Source organism: Prinia subflava, chromosome 1 (genome assembly GCF_021018805.1).
Source record: "Prinia subflava isolate CZ2003 ecotype Zambia chromosome 1, Cam_Psub_1.2, whole genome shotgun sequence".
Classification (NCBI taxonomy): Eukaryota; Metazoa; Chordata; class Aves; order Passeriformes; family Cisticolidae; genus Prinia; species Prinia subflava.
In genome coordinates, this window is record NC_086247.1 from 18,713,992 (window position 1) to 18,740,599 (window position 26,608).

General features: G+C 39.3%; 1 protein-coding gene across 4 annotated transcripts in view; it reads right to left on the bottom strand.

Annotated features, from left to right (window-relative positions):
• OXR1 (oxidation resistance 1) overlaps positions 1-26,608 on the bottom strand; it is a 262,529-nt gene that overhangs the window by 113,267 nt on the left and 122,654 nt on the right. For all 4 annotated transcript variants that reach the window (XM_063389336.1, XM_063389351.1, XM_063389384.1 and 1 more), the window contains one exon: positions 21,224-21,420. In XM_063389336.1, the coding sequence (XP_063245406.1) occupies positions 21,224-21,420 (197 nt within the window). The remainder of the gene's footprint in view (positions 1-21,223; positions 21,421-26,608) is intronic.

Genomic DNA, 26,608 nt, shown 5'->3' on the forward strand with positions numbered 1-26,608 from the left:
TGTCAAGAAGTAAGCTTGCTGAGCACACTGTGCCCTTTAAAATGCTATTCCAGGAAGAAGCAGTCACCACGCAAGTTGTCTCCACAGTTCACTGCTGCAATTGCCTGTCCTACATGAACTCCATAGGTTAACAGGAATGATCTCATTTGGAACACAAAACTAAAAGAGAAAAGTAGGACTAAAATATCTACCAAGGAATCACTCACAAAAAACCAAGCCAAAACAAAACAAAACTCAAACAAACAAACAAAAACCACAACAAACCAACCAACCAAAAAAACCCAAGCCAAAACAGAAAAAAACTGCACCAAAAAAATCAACAAACCAAACCAACCAACCAAACAACAACACCCCCACCAAACCAAATCCTGAGATGTTTGTGTGCTATTTTTAAAGGTTAAAAATATTTTCAGACAGTGTGGCAGAGTTCTTGCACTTTCACAGGAACTTAGAATCTTTGTGGTTTCTGCAAAAGACATACAAAACTAACATTTTCTTTTATTTTAAATCATCCTTCCATAATGAATTCCTTTTTGTATGCACAGAAATTCTGCTCCACAGGCATCAGCAGCGTGCTCTGTACAAGCCTGGATGGGTCTTGTTCCAGCTTCATCCAAGCAGGATGGTTCACAAAACAAAACAAAACAAAATCCTCAGCAACATTTCTCTTCATATAATCAGTTTGAAGGTGGAAGCAGTTCATCCCTGAATCCCTATGCACATTCTAAATGATGTGTGTCTTCTAAATTAACATCCCATACAGCCATAAACTCATTGCTACTTTGTCTTTAACCATACAGTAACTGAACATCTAGAAAAAGGAAATAAAAAGGCATATTGTGTTGACTTCTGGCCTGTTTTCAAGGTGCTTAATTGTCCAAGTTTGGGCTGGTGTCATTGTGCCTGATAGCCCTCCAAGGTACAAGCACAGCTTAGGCAATCTGTTTGAGCTGTAAGATTTGCTGGCATAAGTAAGCAGAATGATTCCCTGTGCCACACACAGCCGGTTTGGTACCTGTTCTCCATGACTTGTAGCAGAATATAAAGGCAATGATGGTATATTAGGCTGGAGCACTGCAGGCTGGAGACCCTGCTTAATTAACATGACAGACAGACTGCCCTGCTGCAGCCTGAGCACATTCTCAGTGCCTTCCTACCAATTAGGTTAAACACTGCTCTGGAGAGTCCACTTCATGGGTGAGAGACTAGTGTTTACTTTATGTTTCTCCACCTTCCAGTCCCGGTGCCACAGCTGCTGCTACAGCAACCCATCAGTATTAATTGGAATAGTCTTTTATGACACACCTGAACAGTAGAAACCATTCCCATACCCCCAGTTCATTTCAGATCCTACCCAGCTCCACCAGCCTAAATTAGTTCTGGACTAGTGAGTAGAGTGGAAAAGCTTGATATCCCCCTGTTAAATCAATGAGCTCTTACTAGTATAATTGCAGAATATTAGCTCAAATAAGTGTAACACTACTTTTCCTATCAATATCTCTTGTTTTTAATTTATTTTATTTAAAAATGGAACATTCAGTGTCCTGTTGGGAAACTACTTATATTCTCAATTGAATCACTGAAAAGCACTTGACCTCTCAAGAAGAAGTACTTCAGTAAATTCAAAATATCACAACACTGAGTTATTATAACACACAGAGAAAGAAAAATTATATAGGTCCTGCAGTTTTAATGTTTAGAAAGAAAAGAACTTTTCTTGAGATCATGCATGATTATAATATGAGTTTTTAAGGTAGTTGTAAGAGACGCAGCTCTGTACAGGATCCATTTATATCTTACCATCTATGCTGGATATCGTTGGCTCAGTTTATCACTTTCTACACAAACCCATGAATCTACAGGCAGGACTATAGGTGTCTTCATACCAGGCTCCTGAGCTGGGTCTAGCTCCCACAGGGCCAGCTCAAGCCCACCATGGGCACAATCACCCTTTCCTCCATGGTTATCTCCATTCCTTCCTCAGCAGCCTGTCAGATGAGAAATCTGAGAGGCTGAGGGAGGGGTGGTTTGGGTCTCTGGTCCTGTTTGTAATGCACCAAGCACTGGAGGTTCACTAAAGGGGTTCCCAGATGTCAGAATAATTAAGAGCTTGATCACTTAGTATTACTCGTAAACTGCTAAATGAGATAGGCACTGGGAAGACACTGTGTTCATTACAAATGCTGTCACTGCTTAATAATCTTATAATTAGCTTGAATCAGTCAACATTTTTAACTCAAAAAAAACCAAAAAAACAAAAAAGGGCTTGAGCAATGTTGGGGTGTCCTCTTTATCAAATTTTAGTAAATGTACAACATTTGAAAAACTTGACATGATGAGGGAAGTGGTTAATTAGTTCTATGTTCATTAGTAAAATGTTCAGAGGTAAGTTTTGTTCTGAATTAATAATCTTATAAGGTTTGAGAACAGAACATACAGAAGTATTTCTGGTTTTTTTTAATGAGCCACTTTTCCACATTACATCTCCTGCCTAGATAAATATGAACACAAACTATTTGTGTTATCACTGCTATGAAAATCACATCATTAACTGACACAACAGACACAGAGCTCATGTCTCACAAGTTATGCTTTCATACTGATGGTCTAGAGTAGCATCTGTAACAGAAGAACTACATATATCTTGAAAAAAGTATTTTTCTGCCACACTGATGTCACAGCAGAAGTTAAAAACTCTTAGATTTGATTACACATAGGCACTGGACAGATGTCTACAGATGGTTTGTGGTGGATGGTTGTGAAACGGCAACAGCTGTGCCAGAGTGTGTGAGACAGACCTGGGGTGAGGAGGTTTATTTCCTTTGCTGCTATGATTACTTTATGCACCAACCAGAACATAATTTCCACTCCCTTTTTTGCCTGAAGAAGTTTTACTTCAGTGATCAGATCCTGATTCACAAAGTTATTAGAAATTCCCCCATGGTGCTCTCACTGCAGGTTTTTGTTTGGAAAGAGGTCTCCAAGAAGGTGATATTTCAGCTCTGCAAACAGCAAAAACATCTCCTTTCCTAGTTAGCTTCAATCCTGCAAAGTAGTTTGGCTGAACTCTTTCCTGAGTATTGTTCAGCTGTTTCAAAGAAAAAACAGCATACAAAGTAAACAATTATTAAAAAGCGCCCATTTATTAAAAATCACCATAATTTGTAGGGTACAAAAGCAGATGTGGACACCATTTGGGGACCACAGTGGTAAATGGCTGGAGAAAGCTGAACTAAACATTACCAATTAAGTTGGCAATTTAAATTTAAAAGGAATTCTAGTCCCTGGATTGAAGCTGTGAACAAAGTGGGGCTAATTTACAGTTCTACTTTTGGTGCAAGTCTGTTGTGACAAGAAGTGGAGAAACAAACAACCAACTTCTGTCCCACGCACCCCTCTGGTTGGGCAGTGCACTATGCACACACATATCCTGCCTGGAAGGTAAGAATCCTGCCAGACTGTTCCTGCTGCCAACATAATTCCATACTTGTACTTGAGTCTGTAATTCCTAACCCACCACCTTTATGCAGATGAAGCCAATTTCTCTATTACTCCCTACAGCCTCCTGAATAGCATTGTGCAGAAATGATGGGCACATTCTGCTTAAAGCTTTGATGAAGCAAACTCAGAGTCAACTTTACAAACACTGACAGCTTGTGCACATTTATACCTTCATCTAGGACTCACCCCTGAACATTGTACCTGAAAACTTGCACATTTTTGCCTCTTCACCCAAGTTTTGTGAAGCTTACTTGTTGTTTTTAAATTATCTGAATTCATAAATTCTACTGAGCTAAATGGAAGGCATTTAATCTAATTTGATAATCAGATTTGTAGGCATTGATGCTTTGAAGTGGTTAACTGGGTAACAGCTAATTTCCCTGTGGGATGAGCAATGCACTAACCTCTCCTCCCCCTGAATGACAGCAGCATACAAATATCTGCTGCATTTGAAAAACTCTTCAATCACTAGCCATTAAGAAACACTAATGACTTGACTGTTTTCATACATAATTTATTATGAAGAGACTAATGTGGTCTGCATCAGAGCGTGTCTGCAATCCCTGAATCTGTCGAAGTTTCTTCCAACTCCAGTGACTTCAGCTAGGATTTCCAGTTGGTGCCAACCATCATCTGCCAGCACTGCCCTTTACCAGGATATTTTACTTGTCTGGCTAGGACAGCCTGCCCTCACATATTTGTAGAGTTGTTCACAGGCCAGAAATATGAGCTGGAATCAGGAACAAGGAATGTTATTAGACAGTCGAGCAAATAATCTCCTTGCAAAGAAACTACTTTACCTGCTGGTATTATCATCATATGAAAACAAAGAGGATCAGCACTCATACAGCAAGATGAGAGCTACAGATTTAATTTAGCCCATGGTAACAGTGACTGAATTTGAATTCCATGGAAGTAATTCAGTTCACTTGAACAGGAATATATTTCAATACAAAACAGAGCATTACAGAACTGGAAGAAAGACTCTTGATTTATTAAGAAATTAATTAATCTCTTTGATTTCAACAGCCTTTTTGGTGGGGTTCTGCTCAGGAAGGCGATGGCACATTGCTCCATCTTGCTTGCATCAGTGAAACAAAACCCAAGGTGAAACATAACGTGATGAACAGAAATCATCTCAATTGATTAGTTTGAGCTGAACCTGTTCCTGTAGTATTGATGGCAGCAGTATTACAATACTTTCTTGGATTATGGGCTAAACAGACCAAAACCATTCTCTTTATAGGTCACTTAAATATAACAAGAAAAAGTACATTTAAACCCTCTACCCACCAGTAAATATTACAGCTGTCTAAAAAGTACCCTTCTTCTTCTAAACTTCTACCAAACTTTGTTTACTAAGAAAAGTAAGTTTGAAAACATATTTATTTTATATACAATCCTACATCTTCAAGTGAAGAAGGATTCATTCCATCATCACAGAAAATATCAGAATGGTGTGTAAGGTAAGGGCTCTCATAAACCTCAAGACATCTAGCACAACTTAGAGTATTTATAGATTACAGAAAGAAACTCTAATTCTGCATTAAGTGTTTGCTCTGAATTTAAAGAGAAGAGGGGAAGGGAAGAAGGAAGGTGCGGAAGGTGCGGAAGGAAGGTGCGGAAGGTGCGGAAGGAAGGAAGGAAGGAAGGTGCGGAAGGTGCGGAAGGTGCGGAAGGAAGGAAGGAAGGAAGGAAGGAAGGAAGGTGCGGAAGGTGCGGAAGGTGCGGAAGGTGCGGAAGGTGCGGAAGGTGCGGAAGGTGCGGAAGGTGCGGAAGGTGCGGAAGGTGCGGAAGGTGCGGAAGGTGCGGAAGGTGCGGAAGGTGCGGAAGGAAGGAAGGAAGGAAGGAAGGAAGGAAGGAAGGAAGGAAGGAAGGAAGGTGCGGAAGGAAGGTGCGGAAGGAAGGTGCGGAAGGAAGGTGCGGAAGGAAGGTGCGGAAGGAAGGTGCGGAAGGAAGGTGCGGAAGGTGCGGAAGGTGCGGAAGGAAGGTGCGGAAGGAAGGTGCGGAAGGAAGGTGCGGAAGGTGCGGAAGGTGCGGAAGGTGCGGAAGGTGCGGAAGGTGCGGAAGGTGCGGAAGGTGCGGAAGGTGCGGAAGGTGCGGAAGGAAGGAAGGAAGGAAGGAAGGAAGGAAGGAAGGAAGGAAGGAAGGAAGGAAGGAAGGAAGGAAGGAAGGAAGGAAGGAAGGAAGGAAGGAAGGAAGGAAGGAAGGAAGGAAGGAAGGAAGGAAGGAAGGAAGGAAACATCATCTTCCCTCCCTCACCTGAACAAGAAAAGTAATTTCCAAGAGTAGGAAGATTTGTTCTCTGTCTCTTTTATATCCTTGCACCCCAGGAAAAACAAGCTCTGGTAAAGGGAATACAAGTATTAAACTGACAGCATTGTTCTCCCCACCATACATTAACTTATCAAGTCATAGCATTTCCCTGAGTGGGATATGATTTGTGGGCAGCTTGCTTCAAGCAATGATATCTGAATTATACTTTAACTGAAGACCCTGTTTTTATTAACAAACTTGAGTACATCTAAAGAATAAATCATTTAAAATCCTAAATCATTCTATATGACTTTGATCAGTGCTTCCTGAATATACTGCAAAGAACTCTGTTGATTCATTTTACTCTTGCTATGATAGTAGGCTGCATGACAACAGGTTTATTGTGCTAGTATGTCTACAGTGTTAACAAACAACTGACACTAGTTGGCTGTAAAAGTCCTCAGAGTTACAAATACCTTCTTTTGTTAACATGAATTTCCCCACTAGGATGGAATCACATTCCTAGGTACTTTTCCACATAAATTACTCCAGCAGAATCATCACAAATGTCACACATAAATCAAATCTGCCTTCAAATACCATTAATTGATGCTGAACTGTTCAACATCTTAGTGGATGGCATGGATCTGCTGGTGACACCAAGCTGTGTGGTGTGGTCAGCACACTGGAGGGAGAGGATGCCATAGAGAGGGACCTGGACAGGCTTGAGAGGAGGGGCTGTGCAAACCTCATGAAGTTCAGCCAAGTGAAGTGCAAGGTTCTACACCACGGTCACAGCAATCCCAATCCCAGGCACACCCACAGATTGGGCAGAGAAGTGATTGAGAGCAGGCCAGTGAAGAAAGACTTGAGGTGATGGTTGATGGAAACCTACATGAGCTGGCAGCATGGCCTCAGAACCCAAAAAGCCAAAAAAAATCATGGGCTGCATCAAAAGGAGCATGGTCAGCAAGTCAAAGGAGTTGATTCTGCCCCTCTGCTCTTGTGAGACCACACCTGGAGTGCTGCACACAGTTCTGGTGTCCCCAAAGTAAGATGGACATGGAAGTGTTGTAACTAGTTGGGCCATGAAGACGGCAGGATGAGAAAGCTGGGACTGTTCAACCTGGAGAAAAGGAGGTTGTGTGGAGACCTCCCAGCACCTTCCAGTACCTGAGAGGGGCTTACAGGTGAGATGGAGAGGGACTCTTCATCGGGAAGTAAAGTGATAGGATAGGGAGCAGCAGGTACAAATTGAAAGAGGGGAAATTTAGATACTAGGAAGAACTTATTTACTCATGAGGGTGGTGAGGTACTGGAACAGGTTGCCCAGGGAGGTTGTGGATGCCTCATCCCTGGCAGTGTTGGGGTTGGATAAGGCCTTGAGCAACCTCAATAGTGGGAGGTAAGGGTTGGGACCAGATGATTTTTAATGTCCTTTTAAACCCTTAAATTCTATCATTCTATGAATAACCTAAATTCAAACTGCCATCTTAACAATTAAAACAATTATCCTGCATGCCTTGGGGTGTCACAAAAATAACATTAGACTGATATTTGTTAGTGCATGGTCTTGATTCTTCTCTCATCTGTGCCATATTAGAAGTAGACAAGTTCAAAAAGATGGATCCTTCTGCCATAACCAAATATGCTTCCCTGATAACCAGAAAAATTGCAAAGAGCTCCAAAAGCAATCTGCTCCTCCTCCTCCCTCCCTCACAAGAAAATCAATAAAAGGCCCCTGACATAGGGACTGTGTTTATGATGGAGCTTACAGCAGAAACATGTTAGTTATCTCTGAAGATTTCCAAACACCAGCCTTGGGAGGAAAAGGATGCTTTACAACAGTGCTGATCTGCAAATAATTGTTGAACCAAAGTCCTGTGGCAGCAAACCCTACATTTGATGCCATCACCTGATGGCACTGTGATACAGGCTGCTGCATCTGTGTCCTCAGCACTCAGCTCTGGGAGTGCAGGTGGTGCTGCACTTACCCTGGGGTTTCACAGGACCGCCCAGGAAGCTTTGGGATGGAGGGACCCGACTGACCCAGGCTCTGTGTTCTGTTTTGGACTTCAAAATACAGCTGATCTCCCAAAGCAGGCATTTGTCGGCTTGACATTTGGGAAGAACACTTATCTAAACTCCATCTCAAGGCTGGTGTTGGTATAAATAGCAATTTGCACCTAAGTTTCATATTTCTGATACTTCTTCCGTAAGAAACACACTAGTGAGCTAACTGGAGACCTGGGAGGTTCCAGTGGGACAAATACCAGAAGAAAGCTGTTGTATTACTACAGATGGTTTTAAGGGAACTTGTTTCACTGAGCAGGTTAATATGAAGATCGTGTAATATAACTCCCAGAAAATAACTTCAAATATTAACAAGCTGTCAAGTTTGTAGAAATATTCTTGTATTATTTTTAGCTCCTTCCTTTAACAAAGATATAATAATCTATACATTGTGCTGAACACCCCAAATCAAACTGACCAAACCTGCATCTCCTGTCTTTCAGGTAGCATCCTAATTCACAGGCAGCCCATGAACATTCAAAACTGAAACACCAGTTATGCTAATAAGCAACAGATACCTCTTCAGTGTATGAAGTTAGATACCACTGTACATAATTTTGCATTCATCCATATGATGTGTATTGGTTAGAAAAATATGAACCCTCTGAAATCTCTAACAACCAAAAATTAAATTATATTTAGGTTTTCCCCCTCCATTTTTACATCTTATTCACATGTAAGTCATCCTGACAGTAGGAAAGGGGCAAGTATGAGTCTAAAAGGCAGTGAGTACCTAAAACACGCTAAATGTTCCCACCTTTTCCCCCTCATAAAACTATAACTGAAGCAAAGTACTTATCAGTATATTAGAACTGAGATTTCTGTATTTTTCCTAATAAGGTACATTACCTAGAAATTCTCCCCTGGTTCTTTAAAATTAAAAATGTCTTAATACCAAATGTGATTGATAGGAATGTTGTCAGCAGAACAAGAATCTGAAAAGGCCAATTTTATTAACAAGACATTGGATTATGGGATGAGACAGGGCTTTTCTGTCTGATGTTCTGTATCACTACTTGTGTTTTTATCAAGTGAATATTTTTGATAGCTCTGCTCCTCTTCATTGCCTGGGCTTCCCTCTCATCTACTTGCACATCCAGCCTTGTGCTGCCCTCTTCTTGTTTCGGTGCTTCACTGACACTCTGTTCTTCATATCTGTGGTGCTGCCACTCCTTGTCTCCAACACCTTTACCCCTGCAATCAGGTACCTCTTTCTTTACCCAAGCAGAGTTTAATAACTCATGGTTTATTCAGATGAATTACACATCCCTCAGACATATTAATTTCAACCCTATAAAAGCATCTTTCAGCCTTTCTTTGCTAAGCAACAGAGATTGAAGTTGTAATAAAGAATTTTTGTTCCCTCTCAGTGTAAGACAATTTAATTATTCATGTTTAAAAAATTAAATTAAGTATTGTTTTATCAAGTTGTCCCTGTCATTTAGCACACTCTCCCCCTTGAAAAATACAAAAATTAAGTAATTCAAAAGAATTTGCAGCATCTTGTTCTTAGCAGAGTAGAGAAAAAGATTTATTGCTCTGAAGAAGAAATTTGCCAACTATCCAAAAGAAAATGAAGTTATGCTTTTTCTGTCTCTGGTAGATGACATAAGAAAATCAATGTGATGGTGTATGAGGCAGTAAAACAGTGAAAGAGATGGGGCTTTCAAAAGACCATCAGATGCAGGAACCTCATTCAATGAACACTGAGACACTGAGTTGAACCCAATCCACCTTTATTAATGGGGCTTATCAGAGAAAGTGTTTTCTGGCAGACTGTTTACCTCTAACATGTAACAATTACATGGTATTCCTAAGATTACACTATTCCACTTGGATATATTCTCATTCAAACAGGCAATCCTTCAGAACCACCTTGTCAGGGAAAAATAAATTCTCCTCTCTTGTAAGATCCTGCTGTAGGGTTCAAGATGAGCCCTTTACTTCTCAAATTATCTATATTTACTCTCACATTTTTTACTTGTGATGAGTTACAGTTCCACTAGTAACCCTAGCAGAGAAATGTGGTATTTAAGGAAGGCCAGACTACTTGGGCTTGGTTTGTTTTCCAGAAAACACTGAATAAGAAATAAGTTTCATATTTTACATTTGGTATATTATCTTCTTCTATCTGACAGGTTTGAAATGTGAGCATTTAATATTCATTTTAAAAAATCACAAGGAATGAGTGCAGATTTAGATCGGTGTCAGATAACATGACAAAGCTGTTCTACTCTAACTAAAAATATCAAAATCAACTTAACTGTGCATTATGTAGTTGCAATCACACAGGGATTTATCCTTTTCTACAGGAGCTGAGCTGGGGCCAAACCACTAGACAAATTTTTGTTTGCTGAGAGTTAGCAGTGGTGTCATTCAGCATTTTCTCAAGGTTCACACTGGTGATGGTTTCTTTCCAGGATCCCAGCAGATTTCAGTACCTAACTGATGCTAACATTAGCAGCTATGTTGGGAAGTCTTGACCTGTGAACAATCAGTGTCTCATGTTTTATTAAAATGAGTATTTCTTGCTTTTAAATAGAACACATCATCTAGTTTGGAGATGGAACTTAAGCAAATTTCTCAAATCATGATTCTGTTTCCTAGTACATTTTTGTTTTAAAAAATGAGTGTAGGGAGGAGCTGCTTTGTCTGAGATTTATTCATAGTAAGAACACCAGAAACTTGGCAAAATATCAAAGAGCCAACCTCAACACTGTTTTACATACAAGTGTAAAGGGAAAAACATAATTCAAACTATAGATAGGTGACAAAAGCACCTAATTCCATACCCAAGTTGTCACACAGGTTCCTAAACAAATTGGCAAAAGAACCTGAGAAACTGCAAGTCAACAACCCTTAGAACAGGTCCCACTTGCCATATTTCCTCTGGCAAAGGAAAGAGACTGTCCTCTTATCTTCTATAAATTAAAAGAATAAAAGAATCTCTCAAGCATATTAATGAATGAGATTCACTGGAAAAATAGCAGGCTGCTGCCACTATTTAGTTTTCATGAACATGTCTGGCCAATTAGTATCTAAATTTATAAAAGGAATTTTTTGTACATGTTGAATATTTTATGCCTGTAAAATCTTTGCATACTGTTATGTGCATACTGCTCTGTAATTGTGGAATGTTCAACAATACAATAACTCCATGATAAAATCCAGCTGTTTTTCCTGGTTCAAGATAAAAATCAGGATTTACGACAACACTCAGTTCCCATATTATTTTTGAGGGGAAAAAAGCAAATCAAGCCAGTTTGTTAAAATCCAAAAGGACCTCCACAGCAAGATGTCCTGGAGGTGACCCTAACTCAGAAGACCTGTCTGCTGAAAATCACATCTCACTCTTATTTATCTAGCAACATCTTTATCTAGAAATATTATTCTAGCAACATCTAGCAAAGTAATATTATAAATAATCAGAAAACATGAAAGGGTAAACATTTGTTTAAAAAGAAGAAATAAAATGACAGTTTGCTTGAAGCCCAGTGCATGCTGCAAGATATTTGGTAGCCCTTCATGTTAAAGACCCAGAAATATTAGGCAATGGGTAATGTCTGCTTTCACAGCATAAATGGCTTGACTTAGATCTTTGAATTGGATCATTCTCGCAGGAAACAACCTCCTTGAACAGGAGGGAGACGGTCCCACCCCATCAGCACAGGCCACCTGGTGGTGGACACTGGGGTAGGTCATGCCTCTCAGAATCACCTGGATTTGGTCACTTTATTCCAGACTGACTTCGGTTTCAGTGTAGTTATTCTACAATAAATAAGATAAGATTTTGATCTTAGATTTCATGCTCACATATATGCTAGGAAATGTATGCAAGGAAACTCAATGGCTCCATTCACCATCTCAGCATTGGTTTCTAAGGGTCAGGAAGTCACTTTGCAAATTGAAGTTACCAGCAGTGTTTGTGATTTGATCCTTTCTATAATATCTTTTTCTACCCCCACACCCCTCATCTCTGCAGGGCTTTTTATGGATTTAAAGGAAGTTTAAGGGAACAAGTGAAAAACATATTGAGGATATTTGACACCATCAATAAAGTTGAGTTTTTGATAAATGCCCTAAAATCATAGCTTTCATGACATATATGCAGAGAACTGAGACAATTCCTAAAACAGAAATATCACACTTCCCTCGGGCCAAGATATCTTCCATGATATTTTAAGAACTTTTAAACATTCTTTCTTTTTTTGAGAGTGGAGAATCAGAAAAATCCAGCTACATTAAACTGTATTTTAACTATAAAATATAAAAAATTTTATAATTGATTTTAGTGCATTTTTAGCTATATGGAATTGTCAAGCTGTATGAAAACATTTCATTTGATTTCAGAATGAATAAAATATAAATAATCACAATAGGTGCTTTGTGTGCATTGCATTTACTTATAGAAGATGGAGTTTTTGGGTCTTTAAAACCTCTAAAGATGAGGCTGCGCAAACTCTTTGTGCATTCTCATGCACTGGGGAAAAAGGTTTTTCCTTATATTGAGCCTAAATCTCTTATATTTCAATCTCTAGGCTGGCTGTGAGCTGTTGTTCTGCCTTGCACAACTGCAAAGAGCAGACTACAGCAGACAGCAACAGGCTGCTCTAAGGTGTCCCTCAACGTGTCCCTTCTCCAGCTACCTCTGTTGTTCCTACCAGGGCCCCGATGATCCTGGCAACTGCTGCCTTTAGAGCTCTTTCCAGCCCTGAATAGTCCAACCACCCAGGCCATAGTGCCCCAACATGGACACAGGGCTGCTCTGGAAGATGATGACCCTTAGAAGTGAAGCTGAACAGCCTGTGGAACGGGCCTGGGATATCCTTCTTGCCCTTTTGGAAAAGGGGTCTAGCATTTGCCTTTTCCAAAATGCCATGGGCCTCCCACGATCTCCATAACCTTTCAATGATGAAAGCCTCACAGTGACCTCAGCAGTTCCTCCAGCATCCTTACCCTGTATTCCAATGGGTCCCATGAACTCCAACAGACCAAAATTTTTCTCAAAATCACTGACTTAGCCCTTTTCCACTACCAGTAGTAATTTTTCTCCCAGAACTATGTCTCCAGATTCAAAAGCCTCAGTCTCATCTGCCTCTGCTATCACTAAATCACCCAGCTATTTCAGCACTGAAATCAGTATTCTCCTTCTTTGTTCTTGCACTGCTAGGAGGAAGACTTTGCTGTTTCCAACTACTCAAAAGACTGGTGCTCAAGGCACACTATGTTAGAAATCATATCCTTTTTTTTCAGTCATTCTTCTACTGAAAACCTCCAATGAGAATGAGACTGAGAGTAATGCAACCTCTATCAGCTGAGATCTTATGGGTCAGATCAGGTGTTTTTTTCCTCCCCCGGAGATTCAAATTTTAGTATCCTAAGAGTACATATGATTAGGTGATCTTGCAAGCTGGGTAGCTTGCCTACAGAACTATAAAAGATTTCATCTTTATCCTGGTGTAAAGCAAAGAAAATTAGAAAATCCTGAACTATTTTTTGCCCAAAATGACTCAGCAGATGATATGATAGCGTTCTATATGATTAAAACCAAAAACAGATGCTAAGAAAAGGGAAATACTGAGATGAAAGGACATTAATGAGTATCACTTTTCTGATGGATGCTGTCTCTAAAGCTCAGAACTCATTTATATTCAAAGGATATGCAGAGTATCTGTAAAGGACAAAAGAAGGATACAACATTAAAAACTGTCTTGTAGTGGCTCCAAGTTTGAAATACTAAAAAACAGAAAAACAAAGACATTAATAAATGCTTGCTTGCTCATCCAGAGTAGCTATGTGATTTGAATCACTAATAAAAATCTTCAGAAAGGTTGAATGAGTAAGAATTTTGCATAGTTACTGTTGCTATGAGAGATGCTTCCCCTGTTATCCACACATTCCACAAATTATTTCCCTTTCCTTATCACTCATAAACAGTTAATGAGGTGCTAGGAAAATGGCCTCCTCCTCTAAAAGTTTCTGAAATCATATGTCAAAGTCAGAATGCTGCCTCTCAAAAAGTACTGAGCGTTCAACAAAGAAATTATAGGTGAAGTGAATGGGACAGAGTCAAACTCTGCAAATGTGTCCGAACAGCATCTGGATCCCTCAGAGACAGAGTTGGCAGCTCCATCTCCCATCTGTCCTTCTCTAAAAAGGAGAAGATGCAGCTGAAATTTACAGCACTTACTTCATCCAACTCCACCACCTACCTAACAACTAATATACCTGTGTATATTATGTGCTTTGCTAGTATGAGCAACAAATAAGCAAAGTAATTGGGCTCCACTACAAAAATGAACCACATTTAATTATACAGAAGAGTAGAAGCAAATATATTCAATGGTCAAATTATAAGAACGTTATTTGGAAAGAAAGTGAAGAATTCTTTGCAGGAAAACCTCTCTACAGTAAATAGACCAAAAATCAGATAATGTCTTCTAAAAAGAGTAATATCTTTCTGGAGCATCTCAAATAAAATCCTGAAGAGCAGGAAGGGATTTGCACACTGAAAACAAGAGTACCACAAGTCACAGTATCCGTCTTTCAAACAAGTTTTATGCTTATTTTAGAGGAGAAGGTAAGAAGCAACTCCCTAACTCTGTTTTTAAACAGTGACTACAATAGCAGACAGTCCCATCAGGTAAACTCCACGCAACTCTCAGCTTGATTGTAAATAAGTTTGTATTTTCAAGTGCATCAATGTTGTCCTTTTCCAGTTTTGAGTCCAATAGCAGATTCACTGTAATATCTGACTAGTTCTCTCACAACGGGTCCAATAGTTCCAGCAGGGTGAGCGATCTCTGAGATATGAAATCGCCACTTGAACTGATGTTAATTCCACACATTAATTTTAGATGGCAGATTCTCTGACACCATATAAATTTAGTAATAAATGTGAATGAATTCACATTTAAACAGATCTGATATAGTTTAAAGTAATATTTTTAGGGAAGCAAACTGGAATGTATGCAAACAGAAAGAGAATTAATCTACTGCACATCTAACAAATATGATATTTATTTATGTTTCAAAATCATTGTAATAGTCATGGCCTAAACAGACTTACTGGAAAGAATATAGCATAAAGGTTAGGTATAATTGTATCTACTAAATAGTAGCTGATCACTTTTTATTTTTCACTTCACTTTTAACTTTTAGTTCTTCCTTTCATAATAGGAAGAATGGATTTATTAATCACTTGAAAGAAACAGTATGTTTTAGGTTTCTCCATAAAATCATCTCTATTATACTCTTACTTTATAAACACTCTTTTATACTCCTTTGTGCATTCGTAATAATTCCTGTGCCAGTTATAACTTATATTTCTATGCATTAAATTCTTTGGAATACCCATCTTCTTTTCACAACAATACATTTTCATTTCACAACAACACAAACAATACTGTGTTATTCACACAGTAACAATAAATTATTAGTAGTGACTTGGGGGTGCTGGTTGACAAGGAGCTCCACATGCCCCAGCGATGTGCGCTCGCAGCCCAGAAAGCCAAACGGACCCTGGGCCTCATCACAAGCAGCAGGGCCAGAAGGTCAAGAAAGGAGATTCTGTCACTCCACGCTGTGAGACCCCTCCTTGAGTAGTGCTTCCAGCTCTGGGACCTGCTGGAGCGAGTCCAGAGGAGAGACACCACAATGATCCCAGGGCTGGAGACCTCTCCTGCGGAGATAACCTGGGAGAGTTGGGGTAGTTCAGCCTGGACAAGAAAAGGCTCCAGGGAAATCTTACGGAGAACCTGAAGGGAGCTTACAGGAAGGACGGAGAGGGACCTTTAGCATGGGCATGTAGTGATAGGATAAGGCTTTAAACTAAAAGAGGCTTTGTTTATATTCTAGAAAGAATTCTTTACTGTGAGGGTGGTGAGGCAATGGCACAGATTACCCAGAGAAGATGTGGACACCCCATCCCTGGAAGTATTCAAGGCCAGGCTGGATGGGGGTTTTGGAAACCACATCTAGTGTTAAGGTGTCTCTGCCTGTGGCATGGGGGTGGGAACTGGATGGACTTTAAGGTCCCTTTCAACCCAAACCATTCTGTGATTCTATGACTAAACTAATCCCAGCTAAATTTAAAGTGACTACCCACTGAAACTTTTTACAAACAAGATTAGGAACCCACATGAATACCAGTCTTTTCCCAGTTATCACTTTGGCATTAGCCACTAGACAATTGTTTTGGAAACTTAGTCAATTCATATGTATTTATTCAGACTTGCTTATCCCAAAAGCTTAATTTCTCTTCCACACTGATTTTATATTAGTTCATTTAGAGTACTAATATTGCAAGGTGAAGCTAGCAGAAAATATTTTCCCTATTAAGAATTCTACTGACCTCATTTTCAAGAGAGCATGAAGGAGGAAAGGGCTTGGAGTTTTTTTGGGTTTTTTTGGTTTTTGGGTTTTTTGTGTGTCTGGGGTGTTTGTTTTGCTCTGGTTTTTTTTGTTTTTTATTGGGTTTTTTGTTTGTTTGTTTTGTTTGTTGTTTGTTTTTTGGTTGGTTGGTTGTTTTTTATTTTTTTTTTTTTTTTAATAAGCAGAACACAAAATACTTTGTTTTTTAAATGGACCACTGTAGGGAAGGGAACTTTGGCAATTAGTATTTCCCAAGTGCTCTCATGCTGCATATTACATACACATATACATACTTAGGCATTCTGTCTAAACTACTAAGTGTGTGTAGTTGTAGCAGCAACACCTTCCACTGATGACAGAGATTGTGCCAACAAAAGATGTCTCCCGAGGCAGTTGAGAGTTGTCTTCTGAATTAAATGAGCTGTGCTAGCAAGAGCCTGAGCAGCAAAATTTACATTAAGGCTTTTATTAGAAGATACAATAAAAAAAAAAAAGAAAAGAAAAAAAAGACTGCATCCCTCATCTCCCCACCAATACTGTGCTATAACATTTTCTAGTATGAATTCCTGTCCTTTCTTCATGATTTCTTTTACCTGATCAGGAAAATATTTTTATGTGACCTTCTTATTTTTAAATCATGTATTTACTCTATACCAGTGCTGCAGTGTTATTTTAATGGCAAATAGAACAAAAGAGGGTATTTTACATCTACAAAACTAGGGTTATTAAGCAGACAGTCCACTGGGTATGTCCTCTAAGAGGTATCTAAGCACTGTACACGAGGCTTGCAGAGCTCAGTGTACCCCTCAGATGCATGTCTCTATAGGGCAACATTAACTACTTCATTCACTTTAATAAATTGCAAAAAGTATATCCTGAGGCATCATACCTTGAAGTATGATCCTACAACCCTTCAGTTGGGTCCTTCAAACAACACAGCTGTGATGCAGCCACCTAAGAAGGGCTGTAGCTCTTATAGTTGGACTGGGCATTAAGCTGCTGCAGCCTTACTGCTTTGAATTCAGGTTACTCATATCATTCTCCATTGTTTAATATTCCAGCCCCTTTTTCAGAGTGCTGAAGACCGAGGCACCTTTTTTTTTTCTCTTTTGAGGGTGTTGTTCAACAAAAAGCACTTCAGAAATAAGTGGCCTGAATTTTTAAGTGCCTGAAGCATCTAAAAAGTCTAATTTTAAGGTTTTATTTTTAACTGTCTTGGGTGCTGTTTCTAGAGTTCTCCTAAAAACTTCATCCAACCCACCATGCAGACTGTTTTTCCTACATTCATCTTATTAATCTTGAGGTTCCCACTCAATTTCTTCACACCAGTTCAGCACTGGAGGTGCTGGAGCCTTCCTGCCTGCAGAGCCTGCCATATGGAAGAGCTATTTATCCCCCTCACTGACTATTCATTTTTTATTTCATTTCAACCAAGCACACAACTGTTCCCCATTGCCTATTCCTATCAGTTCTTCTCTTTCTTACCTACTTTTCCCCCTACTTTTAAAAAGGGCAACTAGACTCACTAAGTTTGGAAAGCACCTGAAGTGTAGTCTGTGGGAAAGATGAAATGTAAAATAAGTAACTTGTTTATAGCTGTCTAAAGCAGGAGCAGTGCTGATGGAATTTTAAAATCTCTTGGAATTACCAGATATTCCTTCCTCATTACTCAATCAGTTTTGGAAGGTCTGCTGGGCAAATCTGTGTGCACATAAGGTGGCACAAAAAAAATCCAAAATATTCTGATGCTAGAGAGCCTTTAGAAACACAACTTCTTAGAAAATTGCCTGTATCTACTCACAGTAGCTGCAAGCATACACAAGCTGCTACAATTTCTTCTTCAAAGCATATGTGTGCAAGGTAAATGCTCACATCTCCAGATCTGCAAAGCAGAGCGTGAGTTTATAGAAAGATCTCTGAAGCCCTTCCTGCATAGCCAAATCAAAAAACCCACATATTTTTTATATACTTTTGATTTTTTAAATACTTTCCATGAACTGGTAAAGTAAAACTGGTTACACGTTTCTTACTCATAATCGTAACTTGAATAGCTATTTAACAAATCCAGCTAGGCCCTGAAGTAAGTTTTAATTTAATAGACAATGTGATGCAGGCAGTCTCATTTTAAAGCACAACTGTCTACATGCACAAGCCTAAACATAGATGTGATACTTTTTAAATGTGTTTGAACTCAGTTGTCATATCTATAAAGTACTTTACACATCATGATAATTACTTAAAATAAATTTTTAAGGAGCAAGAGAGTAAGATGAAACACATTTGGCACTTGTTAGCTGAAGCTCTGTTACTCACTGCCATAAACACTGTCATTTGCCAATTTGTTCTGAGACTAATGTAACAGAATACTATTTTTAAAATAAAATAAAAAAATCATCTGAGAGCATTAATTTTCCAACATATTTTCTTAGTCCATTTACTTGATCTTGAACACAGGTTGTTTTTAGTAGAACAACATGAAAACAATGACAAAACAAGTTAACCCTCTGTGTAATTGTATTAAGCCAGCAACAGATCTAATGTGTTTGTTTATGCTATATAACAGCCAATCAATCATACACAAAGCATCACAGGAATCTGGGGGTTTTTTCTATTTCAGAGTATGGGTCTGTTACAGGTGTGTCAGTAAATTCATCCTCAGAAAGTAACAAATTATTTGATTAGTATTTTAACTAATAACTGAGACAAGTCACAGAAAATTTCTTTTAAGTCAGGAGGGTGATATAGGTCATAAATTAACATATGCTCTAAGAAGATAATTATTCTTTCAGGTTACCAAAGCCATAGACTCAATATTGGAACAACTCAGTCAGTGCAGTAAATATGTTCATCTGGTATCAGCACTGTGCTGTTCAAGATTAAACCATCCATTTTCACAGTCATCAGGAATGTGTGCCATCAAACATTTGAGAAGATACAGAGCAACTCTTGTCTCTTTACCTGTCAGTGAAAGTCTAACATAATGTATTTTGCAGTGATACTGGCTCTAGCAACTTAATCTTTGTGATTTAGACAAGTCACATGGACAAGGTTGTATGCATAAGAACAGAAAGCCAACACCTCTCCCATACTGGGTCAGTCCAGATGGCTCTGGACTCTGTACAAGGATAACAGAAGATGATATTTGGAAAAAACACGCACGTTTGGCCACTTCCTGTGGTCTGTTCCCCTCATACTTCCCTGGGGTCTACAACTGCTGTTCACTAATGTCAGCATCTGTTTACGGGCAAGTTGCCTATGACTGCTGTTGTCTACGAACACACTGTCCATGTTCCAGCATAACAGGCAGAGAGGGAATGGATTATCCACCTCTGGAGACTGTCAAAACTCAGCAAGACAAAGCCTTGGCTGTTCAGTCTGGTGTTGGCTGAGGTCCTGCTTTAAACGGGACACCAGACTACACAACCTCCAGAGCCTTTACCAGTCAACAAGTCTGTCAAATCAGTGCAGCACAATATCCAAACAAATCATTCAAATGTATGAATAACATTCTGTTACTCCAGCACAGAGGTTACATCCTGAGCAACTAGTGCTCAGACCTCGTGATCACTCAAAGCACATTTAGATTGGAGTTCACATTATAAAGATTGTAAAGAGTCCCAAAAGAAAACGCAGCGAGTCAAATTTAACAAATATAAACACAAACCTTGATCTTCAGCTCCATACGCAGACTGTGTTTTGGGTGCTCACATAAGAATATTCAACTATTCAAATTGGCAATAATATGTTTTAATACTGAATTAGATTTAGAATTCATTTTGATGATGTGGTGGATTTATGCTTTCATTATTACTCTTATGAAACCCACCCTGCATTCCAAATCCTGCTTCATGTATCTTGGCTGATCTTTGATCTTCTTGTAAGATCATTTGGAGAAAAGAGGAGAAAAAAACACCATAGAGCAAAATTTTGGGGCATCAAAACCTGTAAACACATCCAGCCACTCACCACTTAAAATACAGACTCCATTATTAAAATAGGTAGATTGCTAATGAAGTTTCCTTCCTTAAAAGCAACAAAACTTACGATGACAGCCAGTTTCAAGGGATCAGACATAACACAATGAAAGATGTCTAAGGAAACACATTTTTTTTTATCTTTTAGACAAGTTAAAGACATATAAATAGTTCCCTTGGAGCACAAGAAACCATCACATTATACTGCAATAATTCAATAGCTCACAAAGTATTGTCAAGCAGTAGGACAAGAGGCCATGGGCAGAAACTGATGCACAGGAAGTTCCACCTGAACATTAAGAAGAACTTAGTTACTGTGCAGGTGACCATGAACTAGAACAGGTTCCCCAGAGAGGTTGTGGAGTCTCCCTCATTGGAAATATTCAAGAACCAACTGGGCACAATCCTGTGCTCTGGGATGCGCCTTATTGAGCAGGGAGATCAGAACAGATGACCCACTGTGGTCCCTTCCAACCTTACCAACACGAGTCAAGTGCAATCTCAAAATTATTTATGGGGAAGCAGGCAGCAAAACATGTTCCAGGGTGTCTAAGATGGTTTTATAAGACTCGTGGAGATGCTGACATCCCAGATGAAGATCCAGAAAACCAAAATATTCAGAGAAAGATCCCAATAAGCCCCTTAAATAATTCTTCACACTCAATATGCCTTCTCCCTCTACAAATTGGAAATTCTTTCTAATCAGGAACCTTCTAAACAATCTCTGCCAAAATTCCAATGCAACCCATTATAAGAATTATATTTTTCCTAGAGCATTCCTTTCAAAATTGTTTTTATGCTTTCTTCAGTATCTCTTATGGAATACATATATAAAAAAAAGGAGTAAGAAAAAAATCAGGTAAATAAAGCAGGTTAATTCCTTAGAGCAATTTGACATGAGGAATTAAGATATGATAACTTATTGCTCACTGTGAGCATTTGCAAACTCAGTAGCTATTAAGCAAAAGAAATAAACCACAAATAAACAGTCAGACCCTGCTTTTGTAACACGGGCATTTGATTTTTTTCAGTGAAAGGAGGCTCACCAATGGTGTAGTATCTCTTCAAATCGCTCCTCCGCGGGTGGCGCCGCTGGGTGCTCGTGGCGCTGTCCTGCTCCTCCTCAGAAGCCGCTGTCGGAGTGGCAGGTGAGGGTTTGCTGGGCTGAGGGGTCTGAGCTTCAGCTGCCACGGGGTTGCATCCTGGCCCACTAATATCCACCGACTGGGACTTCTTCTTTAATCTAAAGGCAATTAGTAAAGATTATGTGTGGAATAACAGTGACATTCTACTGTTTGTTGTACAATAATTCATGCATGTCACAGCTGAACATGGAACAGCAGTGATAAATTAGGCCTTGCATTAACTTCCACTTCAGGTTCTGCTAAATCAGTTACAGCACCCATCTTCCAGGCAGCTGCAAATAGCACACTGCCCTCAGATCAGCCTGCAGAGCTGCTTGGAGGATCAGTCCCTAATCTATTTCCAAGCCAAGCTGTCCACCATTACCCTATATTTAAATTGCTTGGCTTAAGTTTCCACAGCTGAGGAGAGTGCAAAGAAATTAAATAATTTGCACAAAGTTGCTGAAAGCCTTGAGAAAAAAGAAATGAAGCTTCTGAATTCAGATGTAGCTCTACAACTGCATTTCCCATTCTGCAATATTTTCAACACATTGTTTCTCAAGAATCCCACTAACCCCAAGTATCATTTTTGCACTGCAATAGCAGTGGGCAAAGGAAAAGAAATTCGCTGTTCTGCAGAAGAACTTAGTGTTCAACTCATTACTGGCATCCAGGCACTGTATGTATTATTAACCACCTTTCTCTGAGCCAAATCATCCAACTAGTTTTTACCCCTCTAGCTGCACACACATCCAGACATAACATCACAACTCATGCACAAGTATATCCTGAGACATTGTAAAAATCCTTTTAAAGTGGAGGGAAATGACATTAGCACTATCAACTCCTCCTCAGATCTAGACATTTTATCAAAGTTCTGAGGGAGAGACTTAACTAACTCTCAGATCCTACTTTGGAGTGGGGTGAGTACACCCTTATCACCGATTCCCATTGTTCTGATACCTCCACTATTTCTAGCAGCGTAAAATAGAGGTTATTATGTTGCTAAAGTTAATGAATAGAGACAAATGACCTATTACAATAAACTTCACATTGGATTTTGTCAACACTTTTCTTAAATTAGGTCTCCATAAATCTATATGGCTGACTACATGATTTGATCCTGGAAATAAAAGAGGTTTATGACATTGCAGTGAGATACTTATTTGAGAGGAAGGGATCGTAACAACTGTGAAATTTTGAAGCAAGTGAAGTAAAATGATAAAGTTCTGCAATGCTAGAGGATAATTTTATTAGGCTAACAGTTTAATGCTAAGCAGATCCCTCTTAATTCTGCACTTCCTTATTTTTCGAACATTTTCTCCAGGTATTGGTTGCAACTAAACAGCAGGTACTACTCCACTGAGAATGGAATTTGCTTGTTTAAGATATTAACTGATTAAATATTGTCATAATAATAACAACCACTCTAAATAGATTTGAAAATACACGTCATGATCAAACTCTGGAAGATATGTTAATGTATCAATGTGTATGTAGAATATTATTAATGACATTATGAGGGCAGGAGAACTATACTCATACAGGTATTGCTTACCTCAGGGAAAAGACTAGAAGGTAGAAAAATGGCAGTTAGAAATTAAGTTCTCTGTGCCATTCAACAAGACTACTTTCACTAGAACCTTTTTCTGGACTAGTCAAAGCTGTCTTGCATTTGAAGGAATGGTTCTCAGCTCCAATGACTCCACACAAACAGTTCGGGTTGACAAGGACATTTATCTCTCCTACATATAAGGAAGGCTGTACTGCATCATCTGGACAAATATCTCCAACAAGTCCATCAATGGATATCTTTCCAGCCTCCAGTAGATTCTGCTTTATGGGTTTTCTGAGTTAGATGCTGCACCTGAGGAGTTATATTTCTTGGTTTGTCCTTAATTACTCCAGAACTCATTTAAAGTTCTGAGGTGGGCAGCATCCAGCCTTGAGGGTTTCTGGTTTAACTGTGCACTGTGTTCATACAGCAACACCAGAAACTTATTTTATGAATCAATTATAAGAGTGACATTATGAGAAACAACGAATAACTGCTGCTCCACATAAACCAGCTGCTTACATTTGCTCTTGCTGGTCAAAGAGCCCTACAGATAGGGGAAGAACTTGTCACAGTGGTAAAACTACCCTTACTTGAAGGGCCTTGGACCCCTGTATGAGGCAGTGGAGACACATCTTGGGATAAACTAACAGCACTATGAGCACTGATACATATAAAATCAAGAATGGGCAGTGCATCCTGTCTGAGTAAACATTGTGTGAGACGAAAAGAAAGCTCTTTTGCTTGAAATGATGTTCCTGAAACTGAAACCTTGTTTTGAACACTTCTAGCTCTAAGCCTACAGCTGGTCAAATATATTTACCTAAAATGAAGGCTGGAGTATTTAATTGAATCATTAACAGTGAAATGGTGTTCCATCATAGTGTTATTCTGTTACATTGCTGAATGTACCATCTCTGAGGTGATATAAAAAGTCTATTTCTTACCACTAGAAACCTTTGAAGATTTAAAGGATTACTTTTGAGAAGAAAATCACTATTTTTTAGGAAGTAATGCTCTACCTCAGACCACAGCTTTTACTGTGATTGCAGGGTATTGCTTCTGTGTTGTACAAAATAGCTGTGGGCAAAGAGGCTACAAAGTGTTTAGCACCTCTCCATAATCCTGAGGCCTCCAGATCAATAAGTGTACATATGTCCTGAATTATGCAAGGCTGTGTTCTGCCCCAAAGGAAGACAGCAGGTGAGTGGAAATAAATTTTACAAATTGAAAAATACTGTTGTGATTTATATTTTCAGCTGTGTTATGGACACATTCTTCACCACCAAGGCTGTCTGAAGGACAGTCCAATTAATAAAGCTGTCTAGAGGTAGCTAATAAAATAGCTTGCTGCACTGTGGGGAACACCAGATTGTTATTACAAATACACTGTCTATTCTTCTAGCATCACATAGGAATAAAAGGATAATACCTGTCATCTGCACAGTAAAATTTTCACATGGCCTTTTTCAAGTGACTTATGATTAATAAAAGACTCGGTTGAAATGCCTGTAGCAAATTAATGTCAAAAAAGTTATCTATTCTTGCAATTGAGAATAATTTAAAAGTAAGACTTCCAAAGAAATAAGTACCAAAATTAACAAAGCAAGAGCATGACAGCCGAGCAAGTGCATGTAACATTGTCAAAGTGTTCTTGAGAGACAATGGTGACAGTGCTTTTGCTGGCAGGAAAGACAGAAAGATACAGGGTCTGAATCAATCCAGACTGCAATAACAGGGTCAGCTGAGTAGGAGACAGGGTCAAGCAAGGACATGATTTTATGGCAATGACTTGACAAAAACAAGCAGTTTAATGCATCTTCCTTCAGCCCACCTGTTTTGTATATTGATACAGCCATGGCTAGCAAACAGTTTGAAAAAACACTGCAATCTTTGAACAGTATTTCAGTAGACCACCATGTTTTGAAAGTAAGTCTGAGTTCTGCATGCACTTTGAAGCCAAGAGAATGAATTCTCCTTAAGCCTGACCCTTCTACAACACCCTGCTTTATTACTACCTTTGTGTTGCTCTTGGTTTGAGGGTTTCTGCTGTTTTGTATTTTTTTTAACATATATATATTACAGCTGCACAATTGGGCTGAAATGATTTATTCTTTGTCAGAAAGGAATCAGAACATGAAATGCCTTGGGATCATATTCCTCGTCTTTGCTTTATTTCAGGCTGCCTGCTTGTAGAAAAATAAATAAAAGATACAAGAAATACTATGGCAAATCTTTTTATCTTTTATTCTATATATTTTGTAGCAGCTTTCACCTAGCTTTTCAACAATAGGTAACACAGGTCTTTCAGTATTGCCTGGTGTGACACAAATGCTGCTGCTGCAGCCCAGCTGACAGACAGATGATGATGGCTGCAAAGACAGCACTGCACTGGTCAGGCTGGGAAATGCTTGTCTGACAGCAAAGACAAAGTCCTCACTTGACTGAGATCTGAGATTTGAAGTGGAAGGGGAAAAAATTCCTTTTCTGCAACTATCCTTAAACCATAGGAACTCTAGGGGAGAGAGAACCATGCAACAGAACTGCATGGTTTGGGACATGTGGAAAATCTGCATCCTTTGGGACATGTGGAACCCTGAGCTGGTTACTGCTGTCTTCTGGCACTTCTGTGAGTCATGGTTGTGCTCTCCTTGGGATGTCAGAAGAGACAGGCCTGTTCCTAGCAAAAGTGGCTCATTCAGAGGAGAAGCTAAGATTGAATAACTCTGAAGGACCAGTTGTCGGCAAGTAATCCAGACAACCCATCCTAGGGCCACAGCTGGGGTTACTCAGCTGCTGGTGACTGGGTCTGGAGATGCTATGTTTGCTTGGAACACAGCTGAGCAGCACTTTAATTTTGACACTACCCTGCCCAAGCACACATTTGATGCACCTGTTTGTGTAGTTCAATTGCACTATTGCTAATAAGCCATTAAACTCCCATTTTCTCCATTTCTATCTCACTATATTTTCCTAGAACGTACGCTGCTCATCCCAATGACTCCAGCTGTTGAAAACCTTTTGTGCAGCCTTGGTACCTCTAATCTAGTGAACAGAGGCTCAAACCCCAAATCTGCCTCTCAGCACCCTCTGGTTACTAGTCACTGAGGGTTTGCTCATTCAGCTAATCCAGGAGGAATGTGCATCTCCAGGCTGTGTGATATGACATCCCTGTAGGTAGGTACACTGACTAGCTGTTGAAATTGCACTTTATTTCTCTGTCCTTCCTCTGCATACAACTGCAAGGTTTTCTACTGCATTTTAGAAATCACCTGACAGATGCTTTTACCTCTTCCTGCCCAGCTGGTACCCTGAGTCCCCAGCAGCACTTCCCAGGAATGGGTCACTTTGAACAGTTTCTTACCAGTTCCCTCAAAAAGAAAATGTCATCAGGTGTTTAGTAGGCCAGACATATAAGAAGTCCTGGGGCTGGTGAATTACCCAGAAACTCTGCTGTAGAATTTATGAGCATTAGAATTTCATTCTTGGCATTTACTATCACAAACCTATTCCATTCCTAACAAAATCCATGCATTTTTTTAATATTACAATGTCAAACTGCATTTTTGTAAAGTGGGTTGACCAATAAAATAAGGCACTATTTTCTAAAGAGATCTTGAAAGCACCTAAAACAATCATGGCTGGCAGTCGAGTCTGAAACAAAAGGGAAAAATAGAAACATTTAAACCATTTAGGGTGGAAACAAACAACCATAAGAAGCATCTCAGGAGTTGGGAATCTGTACAGTTAAG